General features: G+C 37.6%; 1 protein-coding gene across 1 annotated transcript; it reads right to left on the reverse strand.

Moving 5' to 3' along the window:
* Positions 1–10942: 10942 nt before the first annotated feature.
* Positions 10943–15978, reverse strand: LOC107756668 (bone morphogenetic protein 2-like). The gene is made up of 3 exons (XM_016573862.1): positions 15564–15978; positions 13981–14354; positions 10943–12126 (listed from the first exon to the last, which is right to left on the reverse strand). Exons 2-3 carry the CDS (start codon positions 14339–14341, stop codon positions 11252–11254), a joined length of 1236 nt encoding a protein of 411 aa, XP_016429348.1. The 5' UTR covers positions 14342–14354; positions 15564–15978; the 3' UTR covers positions 10943–11251.
* Between the last annotated feature and the right edge of the window lie 9318 nt (positions 15979–25296).

The following is a 25296-nucleotide window of genomic DNA, read 5'->3' on the forward strand; positions in this document are numbered from 1 at the left end:
GGATGAGAGGCTGCTGGCCAGGGGACAAAAACCACCGCAGCTCCAAATTAGAAACAGGAAGAAATGTGGGTAATGCTCCGATTAAAACCGTCTTCCCCACATGGAGTCAATATACTCAGGCCAGCTCCCTCTCTGGAAACCCAAAACCCCACAGCACTATTTTATATCACAGTCAACAAACACACTGTGTTCGAATGCCGGTGGCATTGGCTTTCGCTGAGACGGTCGCCAATGTTTACAAACTCTGCAAATACTCTGCACTCTTATGGAGTGCTTCAGTCGAGCTATATGATTAATGCTCTCCTGTGCCATGCACAGCCGTTTCACTCTGATCTAAATATTTGGGGAAATGTTAGTAAAACTGTCTCGGAGAATGTTGCACAACTGTTTAACTGAAAGAGTTATGGGATGTCCTGGTACGTTCTGTTACGCTCGGCTAGAAAGGGTGCAGAAGTGTCCTACCTAGAAATAAAGACTGAAAGGAGGTGTTTTCAGCTCGTTTTGTTTGGTCAATTCTTATCTCATGCCATCTATGAAGAGGCCCTTAAAGGTTAGGTAGGGAAAGATGGGGTAAGATGTTCCCCCCACTTTTCATTTTTAAAAGTTCAAAATGAGCCAGATCTCATCTAAGAGCATTTACCAAATGATTCAAAACAAAATAAAATTGATATATATTGTTTCATGGAATTATGTAATGTAATTCATTATTACACTTTTGTCAGTCTGTATCATTATTTATATATATATATATATATATATAATGTAGCTAGCCCAGCAAAAACTTCAGATAACTGTTAGTGTTATAACAACAGTGTAAGTGTAACTGTAATTCAACAAAGACTACATGATGCCTTTAAAAGCAACAGGCGAACAAATGAGGAACATTCACTTAAATAGCAGCTTGTTTAGTGACCGTATGTGAGCACACAGCCAGACCCAACTGAGCAGCAGATATGCTAAATTGCTTTGTTTACCTTGCTGTGTAGCGGGAGCGCAGCAGGCGCGAGTACAGAAAACACGGAATGGAGTTTAATTTATATGGACTCTGAATGAGCCAAGTGGAATGGATTTGAGGAAGCAGCAGTGTGGAAGTCAAGACTGTAGCTAAGACGCGGAATGGAGTTTAATTTATTAGGGTATTTCTCAAGTGGAATGGATTTGACTGACGGTGCTCTGAAAAGTGAACAGATATATGCGCTGAATTAGTGAAGGTAAAAGTGAGTGGGTCCATTATCATTGGTCTTAAAAAGTGTAATGGTTCAACCCGGTATCACGCCAAAACGTGTAGGTTCTGACGCCCATGTATATATTACATATTATGCAAAAATAAGTTGACAGCTGGGATAAGTTTAAAACATGCCTTTGACAAACATGTTGATTTCAAAACACCCAAACACAAGGTGGCTCAAGAAGACATTTAGAATGTGTTTGGAGCCAGAGAGGGACTGAGAGGAAAAAAAAAGAAAGTGCCAACGCTTGGCCCTAACCAAACATTCCCGTCCCATTCTCTCACACATCTGTATGGATATGTGATCTTTCAACCGTTCTGTCGAATAGATTCTGGTGTTCGTAATGCCCCGCACTAACTTTCCCACAGCAGACTATTAGTGCTGCGCTGCTGTCAACAGGCGGCTGGCGGGGACAAATGGGGCAGAACTGAATGAAAGAGGAGACACGAAAAAAGCGATGCACCGAAAGCATGAATTAGGGGGGAAATGAATGTTGAAATATGCCCATTGCCCTTTTGCTTTCACCTCCGACCTTTGACCCGCTGATACTTTCCTCCTCTTTGCCTGACGACCGCTCTCCGGTATTTCCTGCCTTCCTTGTGAACATAGAGGTGTCGACTTGGAGACATTGAGCCTGAACGCCATGCGTTGGAATGAATTATGCCATCTTTATTGGGAAGGTATGCCAAGAAAAGTAATGAAGTGCCTTAAAAATAAAGGTTCCAAAAGAGGGTTTTCACAGCGATTCCATAGAAGAACATTTTAGGTTCCTCGGGAACCTTTCAGTGAATAGTTCTTGAAAGAATAATTTTTTCCTAGCGTGAAGAACTTTTGTCCTCTATAAATAAACTTTTTTTGCAATGTAAAGGTTCCATAGATGTTAAAGGTTCTTTTTGGAATCATTAAATGGCAATAAGGAACCTTTATTTTTAAGAGTGACTTGAAACAAAAAAGCATGAAAAGTGTAAAAGCATGAAATGTTGCACACGAAACAAGCTTTACTATTGGTAATAAATCAGATTTTGACTATAGTGTGCTAGGATGCATTCACTGATGGGGTGGGCTGAAGCAGAACGCTGGCACTCGTCTCCGCTTTATGATCTTATGGCCAGATGTTTATGTTCCATAGGCTGGAGTGGAAAACTGCCATGACATCAGCCAGAGGACAGCAGGATTCTGGGCCTGGGACAGGTAGTGACTCACAGGAAGTGAGCTGAGGTGAGGCAGGCAGAGGGCAATCCATCTCTTCTGCACACACACACACACACACACATATACGGTTAAGTCTACCTCTTCGCAGCCACATGTAATGTAAGAGGCAGTTGCATACAAACGTTTTAAGAGCTTAAGCTGAGGAAGGAGATGGCATGCATTAAAAAGTCTGAAATCTCACCCAAACAAATATTTAGGCCTAAATTTAAGATTTATGTACTTGAATTGCATTTTGCACTTGGATTACAGTTTCAACATAAACACACTAATAGACTTCATGTGATGCATATTTGTCAGTCATACATAAATGAAACAGGTATGATTTCTATAATAGTAAGTTTATTAGTAATAGTACTAATAAACATAACATGATTTCAATTCACAATAACCATGTTTATTTATTTATCATAAATAAATAATAAAATCTCTTTACTTATAAGACAAAGTGGACATTGCTTGTTCCACATCTAGCCATATCTACCAAATTCATACTTTTTAACTGAATGAATTGTTTTTACAATGAACAGCTTTATGCTGATCCTGAGCCATTTGAATGCTTTTTGAAAATACTGTTTAAATAATACCAAATAGATGCAAATAGTTAATAATAAACTATGATTTTTTTGAAATGCAGAAATCTTGCCTGGCGAAAATTCAAATTTGCAATGCAAAGGTCATAACTGTCAAATGCATATATATATATATATATATATATATTATTTATTGAAGAATTGAGTCATGAACACAAATCCATGTCCAAATTGATGCAATTAAAATTTACAGTCACCCATTTCTCTAAGACTGGCAGTAAATGATAGTGTTTACCGCTCATGTTACTCATTTCCATCCAGTCAACTTCCAGATGACGTTCGAACAAGAAGCGTCATGCTAATTGGTTGGTATGGCATGACATTACTCATTCTCTGAAGTGCATGGTAGAGTTGCGCTCAAACTGATCGACACTGACTGGTGCCATGAATCAGGTTGGGCTGGGATGCCTTGTGTCCCTGACCAATGTTGCCTGGTGCTTCATATGTAGCCTGTTACACTAATGGGAAATGTGTGAGGAGGGAATTAACGCCATACCACCCAGGGTAGCGAACACTACCCGCCCTCCAAGGCCCTGCAGCTGGTTACAACCCCATGTTAATCCATTCTAAGCAGCAGGTTCAAGACTAGGCTTTGCAGTTAGGCCACCAACGGCGAGGTGTGTGTCCTTACCCAGACTTTTTCAGCACAAACTAGCCTGATTAGTCTGAGTATACACTGAACGCGATTACTTTGGAGAGAGAATCAACATGACATTGATACAGTCCTTGAATGTAACTCATTTACTGAGAAAAATTGGAGCAGATGTATCCAAAAAATCTTCAAAAACATTTTTTCAGCAATACAGCGTATTGTATATCAGCCGTTCCATATGTACGGTGAAGCCACTGAATCAGCTGGGTTTGGAGCCGGAGGAAAACTTAATGTGAAAGATCAATGCCATCTGCTGCTGGTATACTAACATCTGTGATGGAATCGGGATTGCAAGTGTACAGTGAACTAAAAGCTTACTGTAGTAATCTTATAATCCGTCAAGCTTTAGCATTTCGCAGGTGAAATATTAATGTTTTTTCTGATTTATTCTCGATCATCTGCTGGTTTTTCTCTGGAATAGGTCACACTCTTATGTTCTGATTCAGATACAAGGTGCTTGTTGTTTGGCATGCTGTGCATTCTTCTTTCCAAAGTGCCTCAGAGATATTAAGAATAGCAAGAAATCCAATAAATGCCCAGGTCATATTTCACCCTAAAATCAAATGAAATTTGCATAAAGAAAATGAGGCCTATTTTTAGGAGCATTGGTATTATAATGGTATTGTAATGCAAAATAATCTTGTTCTCATTCATTTAAAAAGGGGGGAAAGATTGTATTATTGAAAGCAATATAATAAAACATAATCATAATAAAATAATAAAAAATAAATAAGCTACATATATATATAACTGATTGTAGATTTAGATTTTGTAATTATATTTTAAAGTCTCCTATACTCACCTATATATTTATTTGATCAAAAATACAGTAAAAACAATACAGTAAAAACAATATTATTGCAATTTAAAATAATTGTTTTCTATTTGATTAAACTTTAAGATATAATTGATTCAAAGCTGAATTTTCAGCTTCATTACTCCAGTCTTTAATGTCACACGATCCTTCAGAAATTATTCTAATATGCTGATTTGCTGCTCAAGAAACATTTCTTATTATTGTTGAAAAAGAGTTGTGCTGCTTAATGTTTTTGTGGAAACCATGATGCATTTTTTTCAGGAATCTTTGATGAATAGAAACAGCATTCATTTGAAATGGAATGTTACTTTTGATTAACTTAACTCATCCTTTCTGAATAAAAGTATTAATCTCTTTAAAAAAAATTCTAAACCCAATTTTCGAACAGTAGTGTATATATTAGAGATAAATATATTTAGACATATAGAAAATATATCCTTTTTTATAAGAAAACACTTCCTATTTATTAACAATATTTCAATGGCAAAAAATAAATTGTTGTGTATATATCTTCCTCATATCTTATTCCTCTTGATTTTGGGATGAAATGTGACCTGGACATGTCTTCGTGCGATTCACTTAAACTTGTCCATTAGTTGAGCTATCCAAACAGGGCCTTACCTAAGTGCATGCATCACCAAAATTCTTGTAAAGATAGAGAACAGATAGACCACCAACTGCGTTTAGCGCTGCGCTACAGCTGCCCTTCAGAAACAAACACCCCAAATATCTCCTTTGACCATCTGTTTACATGCTTGCTCACTAGAGTGTTCCAAACTGAAACATCCTCCACGCAAAGCTTTTATGAGAAACATCAAAATGCTTTCATACACCAAGTCACTGTACTGCCATGGTTACCATCAGCCTATAAATGTCAAGAAAAATGACCAAAGTTTACTACAGCGAGTCTCTTGGGAAACATGAGCGATGTGGTTTACAGTGAGGGGAAAGAGGCCCGTGTCCCAACAACAAATAGTTCAAGGTATGAGTCGTAGTGTGCTGGCGCTGAATCAGAGCAAACAGTGGATCTGACATGAGGCCACGAGAGGGTTCTGACTCACTCGGTCGGAGGCACCTGTTCTGTGGGTGTATGTACGTGTGTGTGTGTATGTGTGTGTGTGTGTGTGTGTGTCTCCATGTGTTTGCTTGTGGGTTTGTGTATTGGTGCAAAGCAAAATGACTTGACTCTATTCTGAGTGGATGCCATGGTCATTAGTGTGCACAACAAATGGTGCATGGGTTTGGGACATATAAAAACTATTTTAGTAGCAATTTATTTATGCATTCTAAAGACAAACACGTTTGTGCATTTGATTGTCCTGCAAGATCCACTCTTAAAGAATAGATTAGAAAAGAGATTTTTGTTGCTTGTTCAGTTTAACTAATTCAAATTAGTTCATGCAACACAAATCTTGAACATTTTGTCAACTTCATTTCTTGGGGTGTCATTTTACTTATAAGCAGGGTTTCTTAAAAAGTCTTAATTTGCCGTTCCACAGATTGAGGCCTTAAAGCGGTCTCAAATCAGAGCAGAAACACCTAAATTAATAAAGTCATGGCATTGAATGTTGCATGCACTGCAAAAAAAGAATATCTGAATCAGTGTTTTTGTTTTCCAATATAAATATCTAAACATCAGGATTTACTTCAAATGCCAAATTAAATGAGTTTATGATTAAAACAAGAACAAATATCTGTCAATGGGGTATGAAAACCTTTTTACCTTTTGAATCATTTTTTTTTTTGTTTGTTTAATCATAAACTCCATTCATTTTGATTAATTTCTAAGAAAACAAATGTTCTAGTTAGAAGCAGCACTATTCAAGCCAAAAATGTCTTCACTTTTTTTAAAAATTGTTTTTCAATATTTTTTCAGTTTTTTATTTAATTGTTTTTTTGTAAAATGAATTAAAAAGCAATGGAGATTGTATTTGCAAACTATGAAGTCTTTCTAATACACAGTTCCCTTCAATATTTTGATTCATTGTTCCCTTCAATTCATTCCTTAAATTTTCTTTTACTTAAAAAGGTCTTAAAAAGTCTTAAAATTATTAAAACCTGCAGAAACCCTATATAAGTTTTTGTTGTTGTTGTTGTTGTTGTTTTGAGTACTTAATTCACTCAAGTTTCTACATAAATGTTTATATTTTTTAAATATGACTTTCAAACTTGATTTTTACACTTGGAAGAAAATGTGAGTAGTGGTCACCCAATGCAGCACTGAGTGTTGTGGGTGCCAGACTCTGTCAATATAAGTCTATTGGATCTTTCTTCATACCAATTTTTATTATATTCCAGGCCAGTATCATACATCCAATTGTGTTGAAAGTTTGTAAACAAACCGCACAATTTGAGAAATCATAAATGTCTGTCTTTTATATTCAGGGTTAGAGGTTTGTTCATTTCTAACCCTAAGTATGAGCAACAGAATTGACGCTCGCCTTAGCAAACACCCATAACTATAAAAAATGGTTTTCAAGGGTTTCTGAGGGAAAATACAGGTGGCAACAAGATTTTCCAGTGACACTTCTGGTCAGCTTAACCAAAGCAAGAAAACCATTGGCTCTGTTCACCCGCGGCCTGTAGAAATGAATCCATCTCAAAGATTTTGGTAACCGGTTGATGTGCAAATAATCTGCTTTTCCAGGAGCCGAAGTGGAAAAAGCACAAACAAACAGAAGACTTCATAAATACAACTGAGTCATTTCCTATCATTTGAAGGCCTGGCCTTCATATACACACATAGCCTATATTCCGTACCGTTTTCCAAAAAACCGACCCCCCTCCCCGCACGCACGCACACACACACACACACACACACACACACAATAAAATCGAATAATGTAATAGAATAATGTGTTCTTTAAAGGGATGTAAGAATTAGACCCATCATTTCTGGGTTTGTCGGTCACTCTGGAAAAGTCATTTCTGTGTGTTTCTTTCCTCTTTCAGCAACATGTGGATGCGTGGCTTTTTGATGTGTTTTGAGCTGCTCCACAGACACTTCGTTTCCAAGTGTGCTGGACGTCATCGTACGGACGCTTCACAGAAAGGCTTAGTGAACCTTCTCTCAAATTAGCATGCCGCTGTGGGATAACAAAGGCCTTCCGATCCGCCGCAGACCCTGTCCGAACTTTAGCGTCCCCTTGGCACGCAGCCAGCAGTCATATTCCAGCTCGGTCGGGTTCCCCTCATCAAAGGTACACACTGCATAGTTTCCGAATGCCGACCGCCAGAAGTCTGGAAATCGGATTCTGATGCTGCATGAACAAATATTCATGCAAACCACACCGAAAGTATCTGCAGTTCCTCTGTCCAGCAGAGGAACTACAGATACATTCAGTGTGGTTTGCACTCAGTGAGACAAATCAAATTATTGTTCCTTGCCAAACTGAATCCCTCCCAACCGATGCACAGACTGATGCTCGCAAAAGCATATGGTTGTATTTCCCAACCTTTTTTGATGCTTTAAAAAGAAAATTGGCCAAATGGATGGTTCTATTCGCTAAGGTGCATCTTCAGTCAATATATCATTGTAAAGTTTAACTGAAACAGTATGAGTTCATACTGCAATTTTTAAAGGCAGATTTTCATTTTAGACATAAATGAGTAATTAAAAACATTCGAGCATATAGTAGTTTCAGTGTTTTATGTAAAACAACTTAATTGTGAATGGTAGCCATCCAGTGACCAGGGTCATTTCTGCTGTACAGTAACTTTTGTACTATGCAATTTAAAATTAAAATTTTTAATTAAAATTTTTAAAAATAAAAAAAACATTCAAGCATTATTAAAAATGATATATACATTGTTGCATGCATGTCATTTAAAAAAAATACATTATTTATTATTTTAAATATACAGTAACTTTTGAACTTTGTAACTTTAAAAAAAATTATGCATCCAAGTAATTTTTAATATTATATATTTTTATCAATATTACAAAATATTAATATATTATTAAAATATTATATATGTTTTAATATTAATATATTTTTAAGCTACTGTTGTTCCATGCATGATATTTTTTGAACATAAATAATATAAAATAAAATGTATATCAACAAATTATTTCATAGCAGGATTGGTCCAGCCGAGGTACTACCATGTGAAACCATAGCATAGTATGCCACTGATGAAGTTGTTTGGCAAATGTAAGGAATGAAATGTTTTATGGCACTCTGGAGTGACCCTGACCCTGCTCTAGTATTCCCCTGATCTCTTGGGTAGTAAGAAGTCAAAGGGCTGGACCTTGTAGGCTGATAGAACAGGATGGACGAGGGGAAATGCATGTTAAATGAGAAACATGGCAGGGGGAGTTGTATTGCCATACAACTCAATTAAAGCTTTATGGACTCTTTAAAGACAAACCATTAAATATAACACTTCCTGAGAATGTTTCCCTACTCTATGAGCGCTCGGGATGGAGGAAGTCAGCTTTTACCATTGCATGAAATGTAATTTTCATTAAAAGCATTCATTCTGGGGTTTTTAAAGGAAAACAGTTCCTTCTGGGGTTGAGTGAATATCTGGTGAATAGAAACCACAGGCTGTTGAGTTTTTCCATACGAGCACTGTGGTTTGATCTATACAATGATAAACTAACATAGCAAGAAATAGAAAACTTTTGGGTAAACTTCAGATTGGAAAGAAATAGCCAAACACACATAATTATGCTAAAATCAAAGCTGCTCAGCCCTCAGTGGGCTCCAGGGTCATTGTGATTTATTAGTTAGAAAACACATTTCAATGTTTCTGCATGAATATTTGAGTTTAGATGAGATGTGAATCATGTCTAGAGAACCAGTGCAGTTGTTTCCTAGAATGACACTTGATCGTACATAATTACACCATGCGCATCTGATGTGTTCCAGATTGATCCATCGTTGGACAAACCATCCAATGGATGTCAATGGTAAATCTATTTAAAACTAAAATAATAACTGTATGGATATATCTTTGGATTTACTTCACCAAAGTTGACAGAGCCAAAAATTCCACTAATATGACCATGCATGCTTACAAAACAAAACGTTAAAAAAAATGCATTTTCTTGTATGTTTCTGTTGAGATTATACAGTGCCTTCCCAGAGTTTAGAAACACCTTAAACAAAGCAGTTTTGGACAAAATCAGAATGTATTTTTGACTTGATATTATAACTGAAAACCAGCAATAAGGATTTCCTATTCGATAACATCATAACGGTATTGTTATACACATCACAGCAGATGCCTGTGATGCCTGATTACTGGATTAAACTCTAGGTTTCTTTTTCGAATGATTATCAGGTCAACACATCTTCATAGCTAGCTGACTGAAAGCTAATTTTAATTTAGTACACAACAAACCAATTAAAACCCAATTTGAGATGCTTAAGTAGATGCATTTTCTATGTTTTGAATTCATTTTTGTTAACACTTTATTTAGATGTCAACTAGCAGTCATTAGCGTATTAGTAGACTATCTGCTTAATATCTAATAACACTTTATTTTGATGGTCCCACAAAAGACATTCTACGAACTATAAGTAACTTTGTAACTACATGTCAACTAACTCTAATTAATGTGCAGTTACATGTCTTTAGACTGTTAGGTTAGGGCTTGGGTTAAGGTTAGTAGAATAAGTTGACATGTACTTGCAAAGTTACTTATAGTTAGTAGAATGTCTTTTGTGGGGCCATCAAACTAAAGTGTTATTAGATATTAAGCAGATAGTCTACTAATACTCTAATGACTGCTAGTTGACATGCAGTTGCAAAGTTACTTATATTTAGTTGAATGTTTAAAGGACTGTCAAAATAAAGCGTTACCCATTTTTTATTATTTAATATTAAATATTTGTTCATAGTTTGTATTGTCCCTTATCAATGGAAAGTCATCACAAAATTATAAATAGTTATGCTGATATTGCCTTCAAACTTTTGGAGGACACTGTATATGGCATGTTGGTTTCTGCCATGTCTTGATTCTACACCTGCTTAATTCTTAAGCCCCGTTCACACCAAGAACGATGACTATAATGATAATTATATTAGCTTCCACATCAACACACAACAAAGTTCTATTTTTTATAAGCATATGCTGCAGTCAGGTAAAGTCTGATTGGCTGTCAATGTTTTTATTGTTTATCAGCTGGAAAAACAACACTCTGAAAGTGATTCCGGTATTATTATGGTGCCGTTACAGTTACAGTTGTGCTGTGGACTTCCCTATTCTAAATAAGAAACTTTATTAAAACTTTATAGTTATAGTCTTTGGTGTGAACAGGCCTTTACTCAAATCAGACTCTCGCTGTTTTGGACTGTCTGCATGAAATCCAGTGTTGCATAAGTAACCACAGGGTCTATGCAACAGCGTGTTTGTTATATCATGACTTTTAAGGAGAACTTCATCATCCAAGGTTTATTTTTTGGTTTCAAATAATGTATTCCCAGATGCACACTGAATGAAGATCATATATTTTTTCATGATAAATACACATCATTTACAAATAAAGTGGTTATGCAATAAATACATCATAAAAATCTGAGCATTATACTTCATGTGCAATTGCACTCATTTTGAAATGTACATGGGACAGGAAAAAAACATCTTCAAAGCCACTGGAAAAAGCAAGCACTCTCATTAAAATATTTATTTTCCCATTATTTTCAGTCAACATAAATATATTCATATATATTTCTTCCTCCAAAATAGCTCTTTGAACGTTCTTTTGTATAAATAACAGTCTTCATTGGGGAGATGTAGCTCTCATCGGCACCCACAGCCCTCCACCACCATGTCCTGGTAGTTTTTAAGAATGACTTTCTCGTACTCGTCCAGGTACAGCAGCGATATGGGACTGAGCTCCGAGGGGACGCAGCAAGCTCTAGGAATATTGGAATTGACCGAGTTCACCAGCGTTTGGACGATGGCGTGATTGGTGGAGTTCAGGTGGTCCGACAGCGGGAAGGGACACTCGCCGTGACAGTAGAAAGCGTGGTAGCCGGGCGGCGCCACAATCCACTCGTTCCAGCCCACGTCGCTGAAGTCCACGTAGAGAGCGTGCCGCCTGCAGTTTGGGCGCTGGTGCTGCTTCCTGCGCTGCTTCGGCTTTTGCCGTGCCTGCCGCTTCTCTCGGTTCGAATTTAGGACGGCGGAGCCCTGACCGTCGTGGCTGTAGGTCACCAGCAGGGGTCGGGCCTGCACCCACGTGTCCTCGTCCGTGTGAAGAGAGCGACTGACCCTCACGTGCCTCCTCCGGTTCCTCTCGACCTCCTCGGATCCTTCCGACTCCTCAGGATGGAGCACCTCCACCAGGAGTCCATGGTTGTGCTGGGATTCGCGGGCCCAGCGAGCCACCGCCGAACCCACGTCGAAGCTCTCCCAGCAAGTGTGAGAGTCCTGCACCAGACGGGTGTCGAGAAGTCTGGTAAGAGGCTCTGTGGAAGGGGCTAGGGCTGGCCTGAACACCTCGTGAATGTTAATTCGGTGGAAACCACTTGCACCGGCGTCACCGAGAACCTGGTCCCTGAAAATGCGCAGCTCCGCGGCCGTGATCAGCTCCTCAGCGGGAACGGAGGTAAGGTTGAAGAAAAACTGCTGTGTTGTTTTTCCTTTTAGGCTGGAGAGTGCCTCGAGAGCCTCTGGAAGGACAGAAGAAAGAGTCCGTTAGGATCGTGTCAACAAATTGGGTTACAACAAAAGAATACTGTTGGTTTCTGAAGCACTTCAGGCTGAAACCTGACATTTTTGCTTTGACTCTGAATAGGATTTTCCACTCAGCATTTTCTTGTCTGGCCTGAGTGAGAGATTATATGGTAGAACCAGGTGTTAAAATGAAAGGCTAGCTGCGAGCGTGAGGCTGTTTGTGTGGCTGTAGAGTGACAACATTCTCTTGTTTCCAAGTCTTTATTGAATAAAGGTTGCAATCAGCGAAAGAACAGCTACTCCTACGACTCAATGCCCTAAAATAAAATGCTCTCAGACCAAAGAGCTTGCTTAATCTCTTTTGAAAAGAGACGTTTTGGAAATTCCATTCCCAATAATCCAACCTATTTGCTTCATAATCACAAAGAGCCTACAGAAGATAAGCACGCTTTATTTGATGTGGGAAAGCCCGGCTCTTTCTTTCCCTCGTTCTGTCTGTCTTTCTTCACCTTTTCCTTTTTCTCCCAGTCAATCCGTCTTGAGGGGGAGTGACTGCGAACATGTTGGGGCTTGTCGAAAGCAGTCAGCCACAGTTATGAGTCTATTGACATTCCTAATTTCTGTTTGTACGTTATGCCAAAACAGCAAATCATACAAGTCGTATATTTATGACGGCTACCTTGAAAACTGACTGCGTATCTCGGCTGAGAATCTCGACGTCAAATCAAAGTTATTTCAGCAGTGCCTTATTGGACGGAACTTGTAAAAATATTACATAATATTACGTCAAAAACTTTATGAGGGATGTGATAAAAATCCAGTCAGGTCCTCAACCACCGAGTTCACCAAATTAAGACAATGAGAGAAGCCTGAGGCGTAGGAGGTGCTCAATTACTACAGAGGCCATGAGAAAAGTCTCATTTGGAGTAAACAAGGAAGACTTTTAATGCATTTGCTTAAATTGTTTGTTTCAACATGAGCACACAAAAAGCATCCTTGTTTGCAGTGTGTCAGCTCGACCACTGGATGTCATCCATCCGAATCTGTGCCATTTTACAGGGCCGCCTAAACAGCTGTAATGACTCCCGTATGGATTCCTCCCCCTCTCTTTACCACAGTACAGCAAGTTAGCGTGATTTTTCCTGTGTTGCCATGAAACTAAAGTGAAATGTTTCTAAATTGTGTGCTATAGTTTATGTTGACCTCTAAACAGTCTCCAGAAAGAAGACTTCATAAACAAGGCCAGTGGCTTTCACAGGTTCAAATCTTCCAGATCAAGAGAGGGCATGTTTAAATCAGATAACACGCCTAAAAGAGACTTAATTGACATGCCACCTGATCACACTCGGGTTGATTTCATTATAAAATACAGATTCTGTTTCTAGTGAATTTAAATCTGACCATTCAACAAGGACCCCCCCCCAGACACACACACACACACTGATGGCACGAAAACAGCAAGGACAGAACTTGATGGAGAACAGCTAAACTACCATCCTGGATTTCCTCATAAGGCTTGTTACTGTTATCTGTGGATTCTTGGAAAATAACTAGTGCATGAACTCCACACCTTGTCTAGAAAACTACTGTAAGTGCACTCAGACTATCAATTATTTGCAGTAAAGTCACCGTTAGAATGCATTTTTTTGCTTCTTTAATAACAGTGAGAGCTGTTTGTGGAATGTCAGTGGTTGCGTCTCATCATTCCTTAGAATTTTAGAATGTTCTGGGAATAAACAAACGCTCTTCTAAGCCTCAAACTGAAAGTTTGAATTTTCAAATTTGAATTTTTAAATTTTCATTTCAAATAAACCAGGAACAACATATTCACAACCAAAATCAGGCCTCACCTTCGTGATGAAAACTTCGTATTGTGTTTGCTCTGCTGGCCGCCCGTTCCACATGTTTTCCCATAGTGCTCCTTGGGCGCCGGATGTTCGGGTCATCATTTTCTGAGTGCATATAATACAAGTCCAGCATGTACTGAGGGACCACTGCCGATTTGCTCGGCGTGGGTCTTCGCTTCAGTCCGAACATGTTGAGCAGCCGTAGCTCGAACTCTTTCAGGAAGTTAATATCGGATCTCTCCGGCGTGTGTCTCCCCGAATCACTGTATTTCCGTCGGTCGATCTCGGGAATGAGTCCAGCGGCACCCCCCAGCAAAACCTGACCGAGCAACAGCACCATGAGAGCGCGGACCACGGCGACCATGATCAGTCAGTTCCTGCAAAGAGAAAATGCCAATTAGTCAAATTTACTTTTTTTTTAATATACTTTTTTATTTATTTTTTGCATCTTAGATTCAGCAAAGAACATTCTTCTCATAGTTTAAAAAACAGTTTTACATCATTATGTCACAGGAGAACCTTTTTAGGTTCCACAAAGAACTTTTTGTTCTCTAGTTTCTTTAGAAAACCATCTGCTTTAAAGAAGCCAGAAACCAATGCACTGACCTGAAGAACCTGTAACGTAACATCTCGAGAAACTTGAACAGTACAAAAAAATTATTCTATGCAAGAAGATTGTTTGCTGCACCTCAGGTCCTTCAAAGAACCATTAAAGAACATTATTTTTTAAAAACATACAATACATTTCTTGTAACTACAGTCTCCCTGGAGCAATCTGGTGTTAAGTGCTTGCTCAATGACACAATGGTTCATAAATCACCCCAGAGAGGTTCCATCCTCCAATCACTCTTAGAAGTTTAAGGTTTGTTTGGTTATTATGGAATACCTGCTCCTTTAAGTCCTAAAACATTTTGAATACCAGCCCAGAGTTCCAACAACTTATATGCATGGAAAAGATCCCTAGCCACATTCAACCTGCGGCTGCCTCAAACCACAGACATATCTAGATCTTTTGGAGATGTCTTTGAGGCGATGAACTCACACGCATGCAAAAAGATTAAGAATAATATCCCTGCGGCAGGCTATAATAAGAGATTGATCTACAGTGAAAGCACAAGAATCCAAAGAGGATGTCAGACAAATGGGATGAAACAGGAAAGAGTGAATCAAAAGAAATCGAAAGAAGGGAGACATGAAGACAGCAGACATGGAGTCTGCAATTAGAGGGAGATAAGAGAGCAGTGTCTGGGTGGGGGTCTGCCTTTAGATCATGAAAGGACAGTCTTCAAAAGGACTGAATGTCTAGCAAAAGACGTTTCGCTGAGGGAGAGGCAGAGTTGTGAGGCTACAGGTGGTAGATCTTACGCAAAAACAACTCAAGCAACAAAGACGACAGAGACCTGATGATAAGGAAGCAGAGAAGTGTTTTCTTTACATTTGCGCATACCTTCTGACGTTACAGACTACATGTATGCACTTCTATGAGGTGATATACAATACATTGAGATATAGAAATGTCACGTTGGTTTTAAAGCAGTCGCACTGTTTGCAAAACTTAATATTAAAGAAATAAGCTGCGGCGTTACCGAAGGAGGAAGCGCTGTGGCCGGTCTGCGTTCCCGTCGTCTCTTATGTTCCTCATGAATTCGTGTTTTAATCCACAAGCGACTTTTTTTTTTTATCCCACGACAGAGAGTCGCCGCAACTCAGGTCGCCTCTTCTTGTTCATACTTGTGCAACACTTCAAACAAGACTGTACTAAACTCTAATGAAGTGCGCGAGCGCTTAGGGCAAAGAAAGCAGCAATTCCAAAAGTGACAGCGCGAGTTCGCAAAGTCCTGGATTTGCCATTTTTCGGTTTAAAAAAAATCTGATCAGCAGAAGTTTATGGAGGCTGCTTGGAGACTCATCTCTGCGTGCAGCACGCGCCGCGTCTGTGCCATTGATTGGAGCGCTTCGCTCCGTGAGCTCGAGTCTTTTTGTTGTCTGGTGATGTCACAATGACTGTCATCATTCAAGTCCATTGAAACGCGCCGCGTTCTCTCCATTCAAACGTTTGAACATGCCCACAGTTGCGTGTTGATTGATCGAATTTGTCCTTGCGCGTATTTGATGCATTCTACACTGTAAATATGTTAGTAATTTTAACGGTATTTAGTTAAAACGTGTGAACACGAAGTTACTTTACTAAAATACGGTACATTACATTTTAAAATAGGGATTTTCAGACTTTATGATGCCAAATGCTCCCAAATATGATGGTCCCGTTACTATAACACAGTATATTGTCACGTATAAAGAGCCAATTATAATGTACAGATATTGGAAAATAATAAACGTGATGTAGAAAAAAAATAGATAAATAAATAACTAAATTCCTTTTTTTATTTTTTTGTCATTGCAATATATTGGCTGTAAAATATTTATTTTGTTTCAAATTGACAATGAATATTATTTTGTAGAAAAATAATTTTTTTATATAATTTAATATTTATTTAATTCTTCACTTCTCACATTTTTTCCCACAACAGCTTTACAGAAAATATTGCCTGAGGGAGATTGTGGTCACTGGCTAGAAAAATACAAGATAGCACCCCTTTACGGCCCCCTGGGTGTCCGGAAATTATTATTTTTCTTCCACAATTACATTTGATTAAAAAATATATTTATTTCTATATTACTTCTCTATATATTTCTCTCACAATTTTTTTTTTAATAAGCAGCTTTATAGAAAATATTGCCTAAGGCGACAGAAAAAAATACAAAATAGCACCCCTTTACAGCCCCCTGGAAGTCCCTGGCCCCCAGTTTTAAATCCCCTGTATTAATATAATATAAAATGTGTGTAATTTTTCTATAAAATAGTGTAAAACATTATATTTTACTACTACATGTTACTATATATTATATATATCTATCCAAAACACAACTTACATCACAAACAGTTCACACCATCAAGGTGTGAATCACAGTTAGATCCCGAGCAGACAAGGCTCTGGTGAAGCGTTTCTTCGCTATTTGAATAACAATGATCTGTGTGTATCGATTGGTGAGGTGTCTATTAACAGTGTGTTTGTTTTGCATAAATAAGTTCTACTTTTTCTCTTGAATCCACAGGTAACATACTATATTATAAAAAGGCTAATGCCTTTTGAAGCATGACATGATATTAACCCATACTGAGAAGATGAGCCATGCAATACCTTTGCCATTCGTGAAGAAGCTAAATCCCTGGTTATCATTGATCAAGATGTGTTAATGGCTGGTTTAAATCTTGTTTTACGATTGGATTATGCTCATTAACAAGAGTTTGCAAATGCAGTGCCCTTTGCTCTCTCAGACCAGGGGGTTTAAAAGTGACCTCCTCTCCTGAATCCAGACTCAGAACAAGAAAACAGAGAGAGAAGCAGCCTTTAAAATCCTTTTAATGAAATAGACGTTTATATATTTAATCTAGATTTTATTTATACTAAGTTTAAAATGCTGTTTTGTGCTCCACAGAGGCAAACATGTGGGACATAAACGTGCCATGGATGTCGGATGTCACGACTTAGGAACGTCAGACTGAAACCATTACTATTAGACAAATCCGCGGACGTCTGCTTAGTCAACAGCACGTATGTAGAAGGAATCCGCATATGAAAACCCCTCATTGGTTACAGGTATTCATTTCAATTATGTGTTGATGGCAAGTTTGTTTTGACAAAAGCAACTGGGCCATTGCGATGGGAGAGATAGCAGTAGATTAAACCCCATTGAGATCAAAAGATATCTTTGTGTGCTTCCAAGACAATAACATCTTATGAGGGATAATCCCTGGATCATCCACTTAGCAATTAAAATACACTGATGCATTCCATTCCTCAGGTGATACTGGTCTCTACCAGTCCCGGCCAGTAAAAGTGAGCTCTATGCACAAATCAGATGATCACTTAAATGATTACAGATAGCTTTCGGGAGCACTAGTTTTATAAGGAATATGTAGTCTGTTAAAGTTGCAATAAAAAAAACATTTATGTGCTTTTATTCCCATTTGCCGCTCCCCTAACGTTCACCTTGTTGCCTAAACAGTAGGTCATGAACATAGTGCTCTAAGCTCTCCATTGGCCAAAGGTGCTTTAGATTCAGGGATAACACTTCACAATGCATGTTAAGTAGCCTTAATTACTCAAAACAAGAGGACCACGGAGAGTGAAAAGAATGTTTATCTTTGCCTTATTGTCTACCGGTGTGGGCTGAACCCAGGCGAGGAGATTGTGTCCATGAGGTCTGCTGGTGTGGAGGGAGGTGTTTGTGTGCTTCAATTTTACCCCAGTGCCCCATTAAAAAACCTAAAGTCATTATCTAATGAATTGATGGTTGATCTAATTATTCTCTGATTGGACGAAATGTTATCTTTTAAATTCCATCTCATTATTTGCTCAAAGTTATCTCTTTGGTTACCCAAATGCCTGCAGCCTGTGGGTAAAAATTCCGCTCTGATGCTTGCTTTACTGGGAATAACGTCACTCTTTTAAATGGCAAATGAAGAATTGACCTGTATGAAATTTTGTGCTTATGTTTTCAGGGGCTTTGCAGAGTCTTTGATCTGTGGCTGGGAAGAGCAGTGACCTCTGACTTTTCCTGCATGAAACGTTAAAGATCATTTCTATGTTTGGAGCCGTGTGATGGAAATTGTTGCATTTGTTTCGTAGGTCAGAGATGGAGGTTATTGATGCTGAATCAACCCTGAAAGTCACCGTAACTCTGTATGTGGAAAATACATTTGTGGAAATGATTTTTTGATCAAATAATATAATACAAATCTTAATTATTCCAAACGTCTGTCCATCAGTGTATGGAGATATTTAACATATATTTAAATTGAACAGATATATTTAATGGATTGTTACTTTTAAAGTTCAACTAATGGAACTGGAAACATTATTGTTTCCCAATAGTTTTCCTTAACACCCTTTGTCTTCCATTGGTTGGAAAACTGATAGCTCTGCCCTAAACTCACGCCATTGGTTGAGCTAAAGTCTGGTCCCTTTGGCAAAACAAAGCAATATTGTGAAAGTGTTTTTTTTTTACAAATTTTGGGGGAATCAGACTATAAATGTATTTCTTATATTTGCTTACTTAGTAAGCTAGAAGTATTTTAACAAAAAAATACACACATTAAAGGGGTCATATGATGCTGCTAAAAGTAACATTATTTTGTGTATTTGGTGTAACAGTGGGTTTATTTAGCGAATTCACTGAAAAACTTTACTTTGAAGAAATTTTCATTAGTAAATTTCACAAATAATTACAAAAAATGGCAAGTAACACATTGAATCAAATGTAAAATTTAGAAGTAGAAAGACTGAAATAGTATTTTCTTGTAAAACATACTCCAGTAATCTTAGGTTTAACTTTGACTTTTAACTTTTTATTTATGTTTTATTTAACTTTCAAAAATCGTTTTTGTACAGTGTATAGGGAACATTCAGCACTTAAGACTTTTTTATTTACTGCCTTATGGTCACTTTCTTTCTGACCTTAAATAAATCCCAGACAATTTAAGCCTGGCAACCCTGAACTCAGAACGACAGTCAAAGAATTTCGGTTTCCTGACCATCACAGCTATTTCAATATGCACAAAGCTGCATGCAGAACGAAATCTGAGAATTCCGCCCACAAATCCTCTTGACTCCATCCCAAACCTCAGTGAGTGTAGAACATGGGGTTTTGTCAGTCATCTGTCTGCATGTATGAATCAAGCAGCAGGTTATTGAGTGCTCCGGCTAACCGATGAAGAGTAGCCATCATTAAGGAGCATCAAAGTGCCAGAGCGTCTCTTCTCTGTCCTCCATTGGAGCTGAGTGGAGCTTCTGTCATCACCTACATTCCATGGGTCTGTCTGGGAAAAGGCATGGAGATGACTCTGCAGACTGAGCCCCTTACATTGTGCTAACAGTTGTTTGGCAGAATGCTACACTACACATTCCACTGGTCATCGGACGAGCCTGTCTTTGGTTCTCTTATAATCTGACCTGGACCACCACCATGAGTCTTAATGATGGTTAGGACCCCAATGGTCATTTCAAGCAAACACGACAATGTGCCATTGTTGTTTTCAAGCTTAAAGTCAAAGTCATTTTGTGAATGTTTCATGAAAATAGTGAATGAAAATATGAAAAATAAATAAATAAAATGACAAACCCATATCAAAAAATAGTAAAAACAGTACTACTGTGAAATACTATTACAATTTAAAATAACTATTTTCTAATTTAATATATTTTCAAATGTCATTTATTCCTGTGATGCAAAGCTGAATTTTCAGCATCATTACTCCAGTCTTCAGTGTCACATGATCCTTCAGAAATCATTCTAATATGCTGATTTGCTGCTCAAGAAACATTTCTTATTATTATCAATGTTGAAAACATTTGTGCTGCTTCATATTTTTACTTTTTCAAGATTCTTTGACAAATAGAAAGTTCAAAAGAACAGGATCTTTGCCTTTGATCTACTTTGCCTTTGATATGCCTTTGCTGAATTAATTTCTTTCAAAAAAATTCTACTGACCCCAGTTTTAACAGTTCTCTACTTTCTACTGTTAAAATAAAATAATAGTGTTCTTGGGATATATATATATACAGTGGGTACGGAAAGTATTCAGACCCCCTTACATTTTTCACTCTTATATACAGTATATATATTGCTTTTCAGGCTGAAGTTCTCTGAGTTATAGACATACTCTCTGTACTAACTCTGTACAGAGTTATCTTGATAGGTTTATTGGACTATATAGTGCTATATTTAGCACTGGAAATCCTTCTAGGACAAGACAGCAATTACAGAAATATTAAAATGGATAGTAACGGTCTGTCAAAGAACAAAAGACAGGTTATAGTAAAGTTCAAGCAAATTATTAAACAAGTGCAGGTTAGACACAGGCTTTCGTCACTTCCAAGAAAATGTATGATGTTTAAATGTTTTATAGAGAAGGCAGTTTCATAATGTTGGAGTAAAAGGGGTTTTGTAGCTCTCTTCACACTTGAACAGTGTGAGGCAGTGAAATATTTAAAGAAATAGGAATGAAATTCTGTCATTATTTCATCTTCATGTGTTTCTAAACCTACATTTTATCTCTTTTCAGAGGAGCAAAAAAATTTTTTTTTTTTGACAAATCTTTATGCAGCCATTTCCATGAGTCACTCCATAGTCACCACATCTGTCAAGGCCAAAAAAACACCATAAAAGTAATAAAAGTGATCCATATGACTCACGTGATACATTTAAAGTCTTCTGAAGTCATGTGGTAGTTTTGTGTGAGCAGTAGACCAGAAGCTAAGTCATTTTTTTAATGAAAAGCTTCCTTTATGTGATTGCTTTCAAATATAGTGCCTATATGATTCAGGTTTGACAATAATAAATTGGGTTGTCTGTGTGTCGTAACCAAACATCACTATGGAAGCCCGTTTCCGACATTGAATAAAAAAATAAAACAAGCTTGCGACTTTTTATCTCACAAAAATTCTCACAATTGTGAGTTTACATCTTGCAATTCTGACTTATTTTCTCTGAATTCTGAAACTCACAATGTGTGTTATTGTTACACATGGACCGGATACGTAACAGTTATAAAGTCAGAATTGCAAGATATAAATGATATAAACTTGCAATTCTGAGGAAAAAAGTCAGAATTGTGAGTTTATATCTTGCAGTTTTGACTTTATTTCACAGAATTGCGAGTTTATATCTCACAATTCAGACTTTTTCTCACAATTGCGAGTTTACATCTCGCAATTCGGAGAAAAAATGCCAGAATTGCGAGATGTAAACTCGCAATCGCAAGAGAAAAAAAATTGAATTAATTCACAACTCACAATTATGCAATAAAAAAGTCGCAATTACCTCATTTTATTTTTTTATTCAGTGGCAGAAACGGGCTTCCATAAATCACTGACGTCAAACCTGACAAAATGGCATTTTCAGTGAATAACGTCAGTTTCACTCTATAATATGAATTCAGAAGACTTGCAATATAGCGCACAAGTTGTATGGAGTTTTTTTTTTTTTTTTTGAGGAGGTTGATCAGCATGGTCACATCGAACTTTCATTGAATGCAAACAACTGTGAGGTTGGAGCAACATGACGGTGAGTAAATAATGGTTTTTAATGAATAATTTAATATGGAAAAAAATAATTCATTTACCATTTTTGGTAATCTATTCCAAGGTCTTTAGAGAGTTTCCTACCACTACAGAAAGCTTGAGTAGATCTGAAGAGTTGAGATGAGAGATATAACGCGCTCGGGGTTCAGAGAGACTGGTAAATACAGGGATCTGCCCTTTGAATCAAACTGGTCTCGTAAAGACACCACATGTCACTGAATTATACGTTCGCATGATTAGAAGCTTGGGCTGCATAAACATCCCGTGTCAAGATTTACATTTCTCCGCTTAAACACATGCAGCTGTTTATAGACTCCTCCGCAGACATAAGAAGCTCAGGCTATACATAGCAGCAGAAAGAAAACCCATCCTGGGGGGGCTCATTTAGATTAATGGATGCAGTGGCAAATTTAATGTCAATTACGGAAAACGCGGCTACGGAAAGAGCCAAGTTCGACGTTCGTCAAAGAGGCAGTGGAAAGCAAACGCGCAGTAGCGGACGTGGCTGGTGCGTGGCCTGCGCCGTTCCGCAATGCGTCCATTGGAGTTTCTCAGGAAAGGCCAAGTGTTCTGTTTTTCCCCCACAAATATCATTTTCTGCTTACGGTTAGACGTGACCTCGAAATGGGCAGCCAACTTCATACCTATTCCACATATATCATCTGACAAGTAGAGAAAACAAGGCATTAATCTTTCCTCTAGACTTTGACAAAGTCTTCAGCAGACACTCGACTGACTGACACCACGTCTGCACAGAGTGATATTTGGAGGCATCTGATGGTGGGTTGTGTCTCCTGGCCTGCAGGTTTACACTTGAGAGGCAACCTTAAGTGCACATACCAGAGATAGACAAACCTAAGCACTGCATTTGGGTACAAGTCAAACAAAATGGGGAGAGTTCATGTGAGAGGCTTGTGTTATTTCACGGAAAGATACACAATTTACATCGAATCTTTACAAGTAGGTCCCATACCACAGATGGACTTGTTAAAGGCATGATTGTCAAGTATTTCCGACTTTAGAATGCTTTGTTTTGTCCAAATCTATTTCTGCCCTTCCGCTCACCCCCGATGGTACAAAAACACGTCAAGGCTTTTGGGCTAGAGGGCTTAAACACAAAAACCAAGCCAATGGCACTCTAAAGGGATGGTTCACCTAAAAATACACTTCTGTCATTATTTACTGACTGCTGTTTTTTTCTTTCTTCAGGATGTCCAAGCTGCTCTTTTCAACGCAAGTGAATGGTGACTACAGCTGTCAAGCACTTTTCAAGGCAAGTTTTGCAGTAAATAATACACAAATAGCATATAAGTATGGAAGCTGTTTCCGCCACCAAATAAGGAATAAAGAAGGTAGGCTAATTGCGAGACACACAATTTTGACTTTTTTTCTTGCAATTGCAAGTTTCTGTCTCACAATTCAGACTTTTCTTCTCAGAGTTGCAAATTTATATCTCATAATTTTGCGTGTATATCTTGCACTTCTGAGTTTATATCTTGCAATTCTGACTTTTTTCTCAGATAAAAAAATACAATTATGAGATATAACTTCAGAATTGCAAGAAGAAGAAAAATTGCAATGACCTTTTTTTTTTTTATCCCGTGGCGGTAACAAGCTTCAGTATGCTAGTTATATTAAGTCAAGTCAGTTTTATTTATATAGCACTTAACACAATGTACATTGTTTCAAAGTAGCTTTACAGAAAATATTGCAAAACTAATATCCTAATCCCACAAGGTAATTATTTAGCAATTCCATTAAGGGCTTCATATTTCAAATTATGCCTTAATATATTTGGCATTTTATCAAATTAACTACTTTTATGGTGCTTTTTTTTTTGTCCGTTGACAGACCCTAGTAACCATCCACTTTCAATTTGTGGAAGAAAACAGCCCAGACAAACTTCTTCTTTGGGGCCAAACAGGTTTTTTTTAACCAAATGTCTGCATGAACTATCCCTTTAAAAATAGTGTCTTTACAGTTAGAGCATGCCAAGTATTTGTAGAAAGGTTAAAAAACAGAGGGCCCAGTAATGTGCGGACAGCAGACGTTTTTCTTTCATAAAATCAACAACAACTTCTTTATTTATCTTTCTAAAACACGGCCGGAGACATCATATAATGAGACATCATGCGATATAATGGCCGAACGTTCACAGAATCTCCTATGAATCTGTCACTTTGAGCTCAATGCAGTATGGAGAGGAGTTGGAAGTGCTCAGAAGGGAGGTAAAAAGCAGACACGTCTTGGCATCCACACAGCAACATTAAAAGTGTGTGGTTTCACAATAATAATAATCTTGAGAGCAGCTGTGTAAACATTTAACTGAGCACGCCTCTTGTGGCACGGTACGGGATCCTCATGTTCAACTGTGTATTTTGCTAGATGCGATTGTGCACTTATCAACACTTATCTAAATGCCTGTGCTTGTCTTTTCTGCATCGTAGCTGATATTGACATAACCCTGGACCGTGATGTTTTCATAGCGACCAGCTGTAGGAATTTAACAGTTCATTTAATCTGCCTGATGAAAGTGTGTCTATACTTTCAAATATTATGTAGTTGCATTCCCAGTAAAGAATGGGACTTGAGTCATGGGTCTTGAAAACTTTGGCTTTTAATAATAGACCAAAATCCAGCCTAGTATTAAGAATATACTTCACCCAAAAATTTTGTTTTTTGAAGCCATAGAGTTTTTTTTTTTTTTTTAAAGAAAGAAAGAAATTAATACTTATAATGTTAAAAAAGATTTTTATAATGTTAAAATATATAATGTTTTTTTTTTTTATAATGTTAAAAAAGATTTCTATTTTAAATGCATGCTGTTTTTTCACAAACATATTAATTAGCACAACTGGTTTTATCATTGATAACAATAAGAAAAGTTTCTTGAGCAGCAAATCATCAAATTAGAAGGATTTCTGAAGGATCATGTGACACTGAAGACTGGAGTAACGATGCTGAAAATTCAGCTTTGCATCACAGGAATAAATTACATTTTAAAATATGTTAAAATAGAAAACTTAATTAAAAAATTGTAACAATATTTGACAAGATTGTGGTTTTTATAGTATTTTTGATCACATAATGCACACTTGGTGGGCGTCAGTGTTTGAAAATGTAAAAAAAAAAAAAAAAAATTCACAAAAATAGCCAGTATTATATAATGACA

This window comes from Sinocyclocheilus rhinocerous, unplaced genomic scaffold (genome assembly GCF_001515625.1).
Source record: "Sinocyclocheilus rhinocerous isolate Xijiao unplaced genomic scaffold, SAMN03320098_v1.1 scaffold443, whole genome shotgun sequence".
Lineage (NCBI taxonomy): Eukaryota > Metazoa > Chordata > Actinopteri > Cypriniformes > Cyprinidae > Sinocyclocheilus > Sinocyclocheilus rhinocerous.